Source organism: Nematolebias whitei, chromosome 22, assembly GCF_014905685.2.
Source record: "Nematolebias whitei isolate Nwh7 chromosome 22, NemWhi1, whole genome shotgun sequence".
Taxonomy (NCBI): Eukaryota; Metazoa; Chordata; class Actinopteri; order Cyprinodontiformes; family Rivulidae; genus Nematolebias; species Nematolebias whitei.
This window is the reverse complement of record NC_056519.1, coordinates 9,768,991-9,782,681: the sequence shown is the minus strand read 5'-3', so window position 1 is coordinate 9,782,681 and position 13,691 is coordinate 9,768,991. Positions and strand designations below refer to the sequence as shown.

Sequence of the window (13,691 nt, the reverse complement as noted above, 5' to 3'; positions counted from 1 at the left end):
AATTACATGATTTTAATAATAATATGTCATGATCTAAAGTGGGCCACATGAAACTCCAGGGCTGAAAATGAGTCCCACTCCGGCCCTGGACACATGGATGATGATGATGTGTGTGTGTGTCCTAAGAATAGAAATACAAACGAGTGTGTGTTTAAAGCTTTTGCCACATAAAAAGGTAAATAATGAAATAGCTTAAATATCATTTTAGGCATCGATCAGCAATCCTCCCTGCAAAAGGGCAGAATTAGTTGTTTCTTTGTTATACACAAAACAGAAAGTCTGACTCCTTTTATGAGAATGTCGAGTGTACATGTATGTAGTTTTGAAATGGTTGATTAGGCAACTCAAATAACGACTACAAAATATTTTGTATGGATTTTTAAAAAACTTAGTTTAATTCAGTGAACTGTAGTGGTCGTGTTCCACAAAGACAAATATAACAACCTCAATACCATTAAATAAAACATCAGTGACTGATGTCACACCACATGTGGAGGGTTTGATATAAATTTATGATTAAAAAAAAAAAAAATCCCAGAAAATAAGCAAAATGACAAAAATAAGTAAAAAAAAAACAGTTTTGGGACATTTCAATCCAAAATAAAATACTGAGCAGCATGTTTGTTTTAACCTGAAATAAACCCAAACATTAGTTCATCAGTGTTTCAATTTATCAGCAGAAACCAGAGTTTATGGTTTTGATGCATAGCAACAGCTGAAGTCCTCAGTGACATCACAGCCTGTGAAAAGCAGCGCCTTTTATATCGGTGAGTTATTTTGACGGAATGGCCGATGTTTGATATTTAACTTTATCGCTAATATCGGCCGATACCATGCCGATAATATCGTGCATACCTAGCAGGAACCGTACAAATGTGCTGCAGATATTTATTCTTACAAATTTGCTGGTTAACTCGGAACATTTTAGGTTTTATATAGAAGTTAAACATATACATAATAAATTGCTTTTCTATATTTGCACATATTAAAGCTATAAAATAATGGAAATAAAACCGTACAAGAGCTAGTTTCAGGTGAGAGAGCAAAACGTCCTTAACTACCTGTGCTTGTAGTTTACTGTAGATGGACTGTGTGTGTCCGAGCTGCTCAGTGGCAATGGTCAGTGCCTGCTCCATCCTTTTGAGCAATTGCATCTCCCTGAGGTGAGACAAAACAATATTTTAAATATTAATCGTCTTCATCAGATGTCTGCTCCCTCCTCACAGAAATGCTCCTCAGCTTTGTTTCCTTTCAGATTTAAATGTAACAAAACATCCTGTTAACCACTAACAAATCCATGGATGAACAATAAAGTGTAAAAGCTAGTAAAATTAATGTAAAACCACCATTTTTCATGTTAAGCATTGAAGTAGATTTTGGGATGAGTTTTAACAGCTCTCTGCTTAACGCCTTCTACTCAAAAGGACTAAAATGCTCTCGCTGGTCAAAAATAAATAGCTGAGGCCAAAGCCGCTGCACATTTTTCTTCTTTACTTGAAAAGTCAAATTAGCGACCAGACAAACAATATGCAATTATGTTTCACAGTACTGTCATTACCTCCAAAAAGAAATGACAAAACGGGAAAAAAAGGTAGTTTGAACAGTTTAAGAGCAGTTCAGCAGCTCATTTTCGGTGAAGTTTTGGGGCTTTGCAACTTTTCAAACCCTTAAAGAGGTCATTCAGATCTTTTGAAGTGAGAATCTGTGAAAAGTAGCAAGAAGAAAGCCATTTCTCAAAGATTTCCATAAAAAGTGTTGTTTAAAGGTTGCCACAAGCCACCTGGGAGACACACTCAACATGTGGAAGAAGGTGCTCTGGTCACATGAAACCAAAATCGAACTGTTTGGCCACAATGCAAAATGATATGTTTGGCGTAAAAGCAACACAGCTCATCACCCTGAAGACAACATCCCCACTGTCAAACATGGTGGTGGCAACATCATGGTTTGGGCCTGCTTTTCGTCCGCAGGGACAGGGAAGATGGTCAGAATTGATGGGAAGATGGATGGGGCCAAATACAGGACCATTCTGGAAGAAAACCTGTTTGAGTCTGCAAGAGACCTGAGACTGGGACGGAGATTTATCTTCCAACAAGACAATGATCCAAAGCATGAAGCCAAATCTACAATGGAATGGTTCACAAATAAACGTATCCAGGTGTTGGAATGGCCAAGTCAAAGTCCAGACCTGGATCCAATCGAGAATCTGTGGAAAGAGCTGAAGACTGCTGTTCACAAACGCTCTCCATCCAAACTCACTGAGCTCGAGCTGTTTTGCAAAAAGAATGGGCAAGAATTTCAGTCTCTCCATGTGCAAAACTGATAGAGACATACCCCAAGAGACTGTAGCTGGAACTGCAGCAAAAGGCGGAGCTACAAAGTATTAACGCAAGGGAGCGAATAAAATTGCACACCCCACTTTTCAGTTTTTTATTTGTTAAAAAAGTTTGACACATCCAATAAATTTCATTCCACTTCACGATTGTGTCCCACTTGTTGTTGATTCTTCACAAAAAATTAAAATGTTATATCTTTATGTTTGAAGCATGAAATGTGGCAAAAGGTTGAAAAGTTCAAGGGGGCCGAATACTTTCACAAGGCACTGTATATATAAGGCGCTGTTTTTGTCTGACTGTTCTGAGTGTTGTCATTGTGTTAGAGAGACTAAATGTCATGAATAAATTTGACATTAAACATAATCCAAGTTAAAGTGTTACATAATTTTCAGCCTCCATTTTGGCATCTGCATTTAGTAGCAGGCCAAATTGACAAAGACCATGCAGAATAATGTAGTATTTTAATTCCACAACAGAGAAAGCTATGTAGTCTCTATAAGTAGAGGGAAAAAAAATGTTTGTATTGGTATAAGTTATCGGCCAAATAAGTTTTAACATATCGTCATATCGGATATCGGCCAAAAATCCAATATCGTGCATCCCTAGTAAAAACCCTTGTTTTGAAAAACAGACAGCAATTAAAAAGTGTATCAAATAACGACTGTATGAATTGCTTTAAAGATTTTGACAGTGGAAGTTGTTGTAAGACAGCAGCAAACCACTCTGATTTCTGCCTCTCTTGAATTAGCCATTGGCCTGTCCATCCAGTCAGATTTAAACTCTATTTCTCCAAAAATAAAAGTAAACCAAAGGCAATTGGTGGAATAAAATTTGTTCCTAACATTTCCACAGAAACCCCCTTTAAACTATCAGGACTATTGTTTTTAACATTCATAAAAGGTGTATAGAAAAGTGAAGAAAACATAAGACATAAAAAGAGTTATTTGACTTCTCTAAGTGTATCCAGATAAATGCACTCAATAAAAAATACATTTGGAGCTCAAGAATAACATAAACTGTAAATAACTTTGTTTAGAATAAGCTGTAAGTATGTGTGGGATTGTTATTGTGTTGGACTTTATTTGGTACCTATTTTTCTCCCTGAGCTGCACAGACTGCCTCTCATACAGGTGCTTTCTGTCACTCATCAGGTTCTGCAGCTTCAGTTCTAAGATACCTCTGGCAAGGAAACACAATGACATGTATAACAAGGTTAGCATCCAACTATAAATCAACAGTGATTGTATTTATAATCTCAAGTACAATGTTTCTATAAGAAACCATGTTTCAGTGAAGTTTTTACCTGTTGCCCATGTTTTGAGCCGACTCTTCTCTGCTGACCTCCTGTTCCTTCAGAAGCTCCCTCTGCTCCCTCTGACACCCCTCTATTTGTTCTCTGATATCCTCTAACTTCTGAATCACCTCCTCCCTCATCATCCTCAGGGATTCGTTACGCTCATCCACCACCTTCATCTGCTGCTGAGTTTCTAAAATCTCCATATTTAGTGCTTCCATCTTCTTCATTGCAACTCTGATTTAAAGAATAGGACGAATGAACAAGGGAAAAGTTTTCTCTCGTTCTCTACTCTTTTTAAAGTGCATTTCCTAGAAAATAACAGCATATTTTAATTTAAACCCTTAGAATCCTTTAGGATTTTCAATTTACAAGTTGTGGCTTATAGCTCACAAACAGTGTTCCCCCACATGAATTACAGGCTAAAAATCAATTTAAAATAAACTTAAGAAAGGAAAGGCTGTGATGCCAATGATAAATAATTCTACAGCAACATTTGAATTTATATGTTGATGAATAATGATTAAAATAGGAAATTCTGTGAACGTTTTAACAAAGAGTGCTTCATTAATTATACTTATTCATGGGCTGACTATTAAATAACAACCTAAATAATGAGCTTGCTTCCTGATGCATGCTCAATAATCCAGGTAGAAAAATCAAAAAAAGTTAAGTCTGGTCCTTTTTTTGTTTTGTTTTTTGAATGTCCAGAGGACCAGACTTAACTTTTTTTAGAATGAGCTTGCTTGTTCTTTGCCTTAAATTGTCTCGTTGGAAATGTTAGCATGTGAGTTTATTGAGGTTCATATTTTATGAACCGATGGACAGATTTTCATGCATCTACAATCGATTAACCTTTGGAATAAACTCAATTGAAAATGACTACCACAGGCAATCAACCTTAGCCAACACATTAATGGCTATAACCGTCAATAGTGGAGGAAGGAGCATGCAGGCAGATTACATTCTGTGTAAAAGAGGAAACCTGAGGAAGATTGGGAACTGTAAGGTTGTGACAGGGTAGAGCGTGGCCAGACAGCATCGGATGGTTGTGTGTAGGACTGATGTGAACATAGGATGATCTTAAATTTCATGAAATTCAAGGCACTCTCCTTAAAATGACTAAAATGCCTATATTCAAATTGGAGCAAGTGCCATCCTAAGAACACCTCATTTGAACCTGCATTAAATCAAAGAAGCACTCCTACACCTTTTGTTTCTAAAATGGTGATTTTAGTTTAAAACTGGTATGAAAGGCAATTGGCAATAGGAATTCCTTTAACTTCAAAGAATGGTAGTCCTTTATTTTCACATGTCAAGCTGGTCAAAAGTCTAAAAGTAATGCTAAAAATCTGCCACTGTGAATTAGAGGAGGCTGGTGATGCAGTGGGCAATTTCTACTTCAAAGCCAGTAAAATAAAGATAGTAAAAGTTAAATTCACATACAAAATGGTTTACATCTATTCTAGCAACCTAAAACGCAAAGTTCTGAGTAGAATGGTAAAGTTTTGCAAAGATTTTTAGATTGTTTTGCATCAATACAAAAAGTTTTAGAGATATTTACAATAAAACTATGAGCAAAAACAAATGCCCAAAACTATGTCATTAGGTTAATTATATCCTCCTATAAAATGGAAATCTTTACTAATTAGGGAACAACTGATTATGCAGTATTGACTTGATTTCTGTTTTTCTAATATTGTGTGAAAATTACAAATGTGCTATTTGTACTTACTCCCACTTTGAGCGTTTTCTCTCCGTCTCCTTTATTATCTGATCAGGTATGCTGACGAGCCCAGCTTTTTCCACCTTGTAACAGCAATGTAGAGAAATGTAACCAAAATAGCATGTTTATTTATTGGTGGTGTAAATAATGCTATCAGCTAAACCCACAGACACACAGACCTCTTTCAGTTCAATAATCTTCTTTTTTTCTTCCAGCTCTTCCTGTTCTTTTATTATCAGCGTTTCATGTGCTTCCACATCTTCCATTAGATTTCTGTGCATGCAGTGGGAGTAAAGCATACAGAAAAATGAGTTTATCCGCAGAACAATTTCCATTAACAGTGCTGAAAAACAGCTGCAGAAGGCATTTGAGTACACAATAAAGATAATAAACACATAAAAGACATGAGCAAATAAGCTATGGCTTCAGTATATTCATTATCTGTGTCACTTTTATCCAATAGAGGTGCTAGAGCCCATCACAGCTAATGTTATGTGATAGGTAGGGCACACCTGGGCAAGTTGCCAGTTCATAGCAGGGCTAATACAGAACTAATAGAATGTGTATTCATAGCTCATTTACAGTCAGCAGGTGTTTTTATTTCAGGTTCAAACTCTGAACGCTGGCGCTGTGAGGCAAAAGAAACCACCATCTCTGTCATGTACAGTATTTACCTGACATCCAGTTGTCTCTGGGCCACCTCGTTCCTCAGATCCTCATACTTATCCTTCAAGGCCTTTGTTTCGGTTTCCAGATTCTGAAAGAGTCCACCAACGATACGAACTTTAGATGATGTAGTGAGTCAGGCCAAGGATGGTGATTCAGCTGAGCTCATAGAGATTTAAGGTTAAAAACACTTTTACAACCTGTATTTGTTGTATCAAAGATACATAAATTGATTTTTTTTTTAAAGAAATTAATTGATTCATGACATGTTTGACTCTAATACAGTTATAAATATCACAGTTTTATCTCCAGGATTCATCCAGTTATATGCGCATGTAAAGAAAAGTCGTTAGATGTGTTGAAAATAACTTGAATATTTGACTTTGTATGACGCAAAATCCGAGAATGCGTGTGTGTGAAATTACATTATTCATTGGTTTTATCAGTAAATGCTGTATGCCCGTGTACTTTTTGAAAGAAGCAAACTGGTTTCCAGAAACTGCTAGAAGAACCTGTTTAGTTTTTGGCTCCAATGATCTGTATAATAAATACTCATCCATCAACTTTTTTTATTGCTGTGTACTGGTGGACTTTTGGAGATGTCGCAAGCCAGAGAAACTCCAGCTAACTCAAAATGGTCTGAAATTGTGCCAGTGGTTGAAAATAAGTAGCAAGGGAGACATCTAAAAGTTACTGAGGCAAGCTGCTAAAATTATTCCACAAATTATGCAGAGCTCAGGCTGTAATCCTTCAGCAGCACAGGCTACAGATTGGATAGAGTTTGAGATTTACTTGAGGGGTCTTAGGTTATTGTTTTCTCTTCAAATCTGATTTTTTTTATTTTATTTTGAAAAAGCTGGTGTTTTTATTGCTGATGTCTCAAAAAGAAAAACTATGCAGTCTAGCTTGATAAGATTTGAAAACGCTACACGGTGATGGGATTCTCACAGACTAAAGGAATGCAGAGGTAATATGCTCTGCAGCATCGTAGAGTGCTGCAACACAGCTTCCAGCAGATCCTAGGAGTGTTTGATAATGGGCCAATGATCGGGTGCATTCTGGTTTCCTTCAATAAAACACAGAAAGTCACATATAATAAAAATGTAATACTTTAGGAAACGAATTTTTTAGATGTTTGAATTTACTTCTTTTTTATATATAAATGTATTAAAACTTTAAAATACCCAAATTATAGTCTGAAGTTACAAAGCTTCTGGTAGCTAAGTAACAGTAGCCAGTACTGTATTTTTCAGACTATAAGGCACACTTAAAATACTTTAATTTTCTCAAAAATCGACAGTGAGCTTTATAATCTGGTGCGCCTTATGTATTAATTCTTGTTGTGCTTACTGACCTCGAACCAATTTTATGTGGTACACGGCGCTCAAAAACCTGTCAAAAATGTTTTAGTTTCACTTAATGCACCTTATAGTCTGCAAAATACAGTACTTTAAAGTTCATGCTCAATAATCCAGGTAAAAAAATCAAACAAATTTAGTCAGGTCATCTGGACTTATCACCAGCAAACTGGTTGGTCCACTATGGGAGTGTGCTGCTTCTGGGACTCAGTTTGTTTGTGGCTCCTCGGATTGATGAAGTTCTTTGGATGAAGGACGAAACGTCTCAACAAAAAAAGAAACCAGCCAGATCACCTGATTGTTGGAGTACTAAATGTACTCAAGTATGTACTCAAGCACTCAAATGTTCATATTAAGTCTAGTTGGGAGCCTTAAGTACATTTGAATTTATGATAGTTATTACAGGAATCTGGATAGTTTTGGTGCAGAAAGGAACTTACAGCAGGTTTTGTTTGAACCTCTTTCTCCAGAAACTGCTTCTCTTCCTGGAGGCTGCAATCATGAGGCAATGTGGGGAAAAAAAGATTCATATTAGAAAGAAACAACCCCTTTCAGTTCCTGATTCAGCTGAAAGAGGAATGCACTGAAACACATTTTTAGAATTTGACTAATGTGTCCCGGGCAGCACGGTGGCACAACTGGTAGAGCTGCTGCCTCTCAGCGAGCAGGTCCTTGGTTCAAACCCCGGTCCAGGGGCCTTTCTGGGTGGAGTTTGCATGTTCTCTCTGTGCATGCGTGGGTTTTCTCCGGGTACTCCGGTTTCCTCCCACAGACCAAAAACATGCATGTTAGGCTGATTGGTAACTCTAAATTGTCCCTAGGTGTGAGTGAGAAAGTAAATGGTTGTTTGTCTCGTTTGTCTCTATGTGTCCCTGTGATGGACTTGCGACCCGTCCAGGGTGTACCCCGCCCCTCGCACAGTGATTGCTGGACATGGGCACCGGCGACCCCCGTGACCCAAAATGGAATAAGCGGGTAAAGATAATGGATTTATGGATGGACTAATGTGTCATTTCTTGTCAATTAGAATCCTCTAATGAAAATAATGAAGCAAAATCTAAATATTAACGAATATTTTAGATATTAAGGATTGTAGATTAAATCAGCTTTAAATGCTGTACAAGCAAGCATACAAATGCAGCAGCTGATGTACAAAACTTCATCCTACATCTTGGGCCACACCACACAGTACAAATGTGCATATAAGATCATAATTTGTGAATGTTTTCCTCCCTGCGGCAGATGCTTTTTGAGCAGTCGATTGGAGTTTGTACGAAATAATTTGCAGTCAGCTATGTCATTATGAAAAAAACCTTACAACAGCACATACTGTATGGCTGCACATTTCACAAAGCAAATGATATTAATCTTCCTGACACGTTGATATATTAGATATTAACTGATTCAGAGAAAAGTGTGTGAATGCTAAAATGTGGGACTCCGGGAGGAAAGAAAAAGAGCTGAATTCGAGTGGATCTGTTTGGGTAGAGATAAAGAAAAATAACAACTTTAAAAGAGCATATTTTCACAGTGAGCATACGGTTGTCATGTGCAGACTGATAGCTGTGTGGAAAAGAGATGGGGAAATAAAACAAACCAGGGAGAATCAGGAATAGAGAGAATAGATTCTGCTGGAGGGGATGAAGAGGGTGTAAGGAGAAACAGAAATGGAGAGAGTATAAAGCTTACTGGCTAAAAGATGTCATAAATAACATGCACACTCACAGTGTGTTCAGCTGTAGATTACTGCACCCTCAGAGAATGCCCTGGAAGTGGTTTTTATTTCATCTTTCAGTTACTGCTTGGCCAACAACTCGGAGTCTGCACTAAAAAATGGATTCTACATATCATGTTTTTCTCATACAGTGGACACTTTCAAGTGATTGGTTTTGTGTCGAGATGCTGCAGAAGCAAATGCCAAGTGTGACGAACTTATTTAACAATGATACATAGAAATGACTTATGGTTCTGTCACATTTGAGTATGCATTTTTCAAGGGTTAAAAAATGAAGCAATGTGATGTTGGGTTGTTTTTTTAGTGTTACTGTAATTGCTTTAGAGTTAAAAAGTTTTATTTTTTAAGATATCTGATGTTTTGGTTTGGTTTCTCTAAGTTCCCCTTAGCCATGTTTTCTCAGCTCATCTCAGTTTTCCTCATTTCTGTCTAATTTTACACCTGTTCCTTATTCCTCATTAGAACCAGCTGCAGCCCATTTCCCTCACCAGCCTCAGTCCATTTAGTTTGGGTTTGCCCTCAACCAGGAGTATACCATTGTGCTTTATACTCTTTCAAGTTTCCCTCTAGCTCCTCGAGCTTCTTTTGCATTTTTGCATCCAGGTTTAAGATTTAATCAATTGGTGTCCCCTTTTGAAATGAAAATGGACAGATCTGGACTATTTTTTAACTAATGTTTATCATTAACATGGTTTTAGACCTGGGCGTTTGGGACTCCACCCATCCTTTATCTGCTACTTGTTAGCAGGGCACAGAGAGGTGCAGACTTCTTTATCCACAACCACTTCTTCCATCCCTTCTGTGGGAGTTCCTGTTTTTCCTGCTGCTCTAAAGACATTAGATGGCGCCAACATTTCCACACCTGAATATAATCTCCTTAACGAGATGCCAGGAGTATAAAAGGTAGTAGATGATTTCTTCTCACCGCTGGAGCATTACCTGCCTCTGGTAGTCGTGCTTCTAGCCGTTTTGTATTCTATGACCCTTGAGAAAGACTTACTTGTGTTCATTTTCCTTACAGTATCTCTCCTCGCGAACTACCTGTGCCTGGACTTCTTTGAAGAACCCCTGGAAATCTCTTGTGTCTCCTCAGCTGCCTTCCTCACCTTCCAACCACATGCCTTACTACCCAACATACAGTAAGAACTGAAATCTACCGACTATATCATCCTCCTCTTGGAAAATATAATCTAACTCGTGTCTTTGCTCCTCAGGGTTCACTGTAAATAAAACCACTTTAAATGTATTCTCTGTCTTGAAATTTGTTCATTCCTCAGTTCTTGTCTATGGGTATTCAGTTAAACCTAACAGCTTCAAACATTTGGGGCCAAAAACAAATGTTTTCTATCAAAGGAGAGCTTCTTTGCAGGTGTCAAAATACAGCTATAGTACACTATAAATAAATACAGAAAGGAAATTGAAAAAGGGTTCAAGACATGTTTTGTGACCCCTGGTATAATTTGGACTTTTCTTAGAGGACATTTTTAGCACAAATCTTTTGAACACATTCAAAACTGCAAGCCTCTGCGATTCACGTGAGGAAATTGAAAACTCCTGTGAAGTCTGTGAGATATACAGTGGGGAGAACAAGTATTTGATACACTGTTGATTTTTCAGGTTTTCCCACTTGCAAAGCTTGTAGATGACTGTAATTTTTATCATAGGTACTCTTCAACTGTGAGTGATGGAATCTAAAACAAAAATCCAGAAAAATACAATGTATGATTTTTAAATAATTAATTTCCATTTTATTGTGTGAAATAAGTATTTGATACACCAGTAAAATGAAACTTAATATTTGGTACAGAAACCTTTGTTTGCAATTACAGAGATCAGACGTTTCCTGTAGTTCTTGACCAGGTTTGCACACACTGCAGCAGGGATTTTGGCCCACTCCTCCATACAGATCTCCTCCAGAGCCTTCAGGTTTCGGGGCTGTCGCTGGGCCACACGGACTTTAAGCTCCCTCCAAAGATTTTCTATGGGATTCAGGTCTGGAGACTGGCTAGGCCACTCCAGGACCTTAAGATGTTTCCTACGGAGCCACTCTTTAGTTGCCCTGGCTGTGTGTTTTGGGTCGTTATCATGCTGGAAGACCCAGCCACGACCCATCTTCAGTGCTCTTACTGAGGGAAGGAGGTTGTTGGCCAAAATCTCACGATACATGGCCCCATCCATCCTTCCCACAATATGGTGCAGTCGTCCTGTCCCCTTTGCAGAAAAGCATCCCCAAAGAATGATGTTTCCACCGCCATGCTTCACGGTTGGGATGGTGTTCTTGGGGTTGTACTCATCATTCTTCTTCCTCCAAACATGACGAGTGGAGTTTAAACCAAAAAGTTCTATTTTTGTCTCATCAGACCACATGACCTTCTCCCATTCCTCCTCTGCATCATTCAGATGGTCATTTGCAAACTTCAGACGGGCTTTGACATGCGTTGGCTTGAGGAAGGGCACCTTGCTTGCACTGCAGGATTTTAATCCTTGACGGCGTAGAGTGTTACTGATTGTTTTCTTTGAGACTGTGGTCCCAGCTCTATTCAGGTCATTGACCAGGTCCTGCCGTGTAGTTCTGGGCTCATTCCTCACCTTCCTCAAGATCAATGATGCTCCACGAGGTGAGATCTTGCATGGCGCCCCAGACCGAGGGAGATTTTCCGTTATTTTGTATTTCTTCCATTTTCTAATAATTGCACCAACTGTTGTTGCCTTCTCACCAAGCTGCTTGCCTATTGTCCTGTAGCCCATCCCAGCCTTGTGCAGGTCTACAAATTTATCCCTGATGTCCTTACACAGCTCTCTGGTGTTGGGCATTGTGGAGATGCTGGAGTCTGATTGATTAAGTGTGTGGACAGGTGTCTTTTATACAGGTCACGAGTCCAAACAGGTGCAGTTAATACAGGTAATGGGTGGAGAACAGGAGGGCTTCTTAAAGAAGAACTAACATGTCTGTGAGAGCCAAAATTCTTACTGGTTGATAGATGATCAAATACTTATTTCACACAATAAAATGGAAATTAATTATTTAAAAATCATACATTGTATTTTTCTGGATTTTTGTTTTAGATTCCATCACTCACAGTTGAAGAGTACCTATGATAAAAATTACAGTCATCTACAAGCTTTGCAAGTGGGAAAACCTGAAAAATCAATAGTGTATCAAATACTTGTTCTCCCCACTGTATCTGGAGACTCCCTCATGAATGCTGCTGAGATACTGGCTTAAGAAAAAATCTATAATAAACCATAAGAGAATGTTTTCCTTAACTTTCTACTTATGACCTTGTATAAGAAACGCCAAACTTCCACATCATATGGAATGCAGAAATGTTAGACTGTATTTCACTATTGAACTATTGTCCCAACATGTTTCCATGTGCAACCCATAATGTGAGGTCAAAAGTCTGTTACATAGTTAAGTGTCACAAGCTAAAATATTTGGTAAAATGTTCAGAACTACTGGGGTATGTTATCCCGTGGCCTTAGCAATGTTCCAGTAACTTCCATTTGGCACTTGACAAAGTTTAGTTTGTATACAGAGAAGGAAGTGGGATGACATTGAAGTGAATGGTCTTTTCCATTACTGTGGGTGTGTTTGACCTTTTGGACAAGTGAAAGTGAGTGAGTTAGGAGAGGAAAAAAGAGAAACCTGCAGCGGAGAAGAGGAAAATTGGCTGTGATGAGAAAAGAGACTCATGAGAGCAGAAGCAGAAGGATGATAGAAGAGGAACCGATAACACTACAGGATTAATCAGAAAAAAAAATGTTGAGTGTGCAGACAAAGTTACAACTACAGCAAACAGAAACTTGTACTTGAACAGATTATTTATATAGTAAACATCAAATAATGAAACGAGTAACACTTTTTTAAAGCATTCAGTTTTTGCTCCTATTTAAGGGATATAACATTTTGTGAGTGAAGCAATACACAACTGGTATATTTTAGTGTGTTGGTGTGTGACAAATACTTTCACCTTCACCTCAGTAAAAAGATGCTGCCTCATGGAGCTCACTTCAGTGTTTGGTCCCCCGTTACAGCTGTGAGTATGCGTGAGTGTGTGTATGTGGTTCTTCCTGCTCACGTAAGCTTTCCTGTCATAGTAACTTCTCTTTTCAGCACTCCAATTTCACTTCTGTCCATTGGCCTTACTCCCCTCCATCCCCTGTGTTCCTCTGTTTTGTGACTCCTTGCATGTTTTCAACACAAGACTTTGATTAATTTGATGTTTGATTGAAAAGTTAACTGCAAGCGAAACAAGTCCCATCGGTGGCTGCCATAACGGGGCATGAATGCATCCATCTCACCACTTCAGTTCATGCTGCGTCTCGTACTCTCTCTCCTCAGATGCTCTCAGTTGGTTGTATGCCTGAAGAAGCTGTCGCCTGAGTTCACTGACCTCACTGTCAGGCTCCTCAGAGCTACTCTGCTTCTCCATACCCTCTACCGCGACTCGAAGCCTCTCCAGCTCGGCCCGACATCTCTTTGCCTCTCCCAAAAGCCGCATCTCAGAAGTCTGGGCACTGTTAGATGAAACAATGACATATGTACATAGTATTTTGACACAGTCTTAACTCT

General features: G+C 38.5%; 1 protein-coding gene across 1 annotated transcript in view; it reads right to left on the bottom strand.

Moving 5' to 3' along the window:
- Positions 1-13,691, bottom strand: part of ccdc146 (coiled-coil domain containing 146) — a 46,663-nt gene that overhangs the window by 31,845 nt on the left and 1,127 nt on the right. The window contains 8 exon segments of the mRNA XM_037696161.1: positions 1,062-1,158; positions 3,426-3,515; positions 3,640-3,867; positions 5,366-5,439; positions 5,536-5,629; positions 6,031-6,113; positions 7,821-7,872; positions 13,421-13,636. Coding sequence (XP_037552089.1) covers positions 1,062-1,158; positions 3,426-3,515; positions 3,640-3,867; positions 5,366-5,439; positions 5,536-5,629; positions 6,031-6,113; positions 7,821-7,872; positions 13,421-13,636 — 934 coding nt within the window.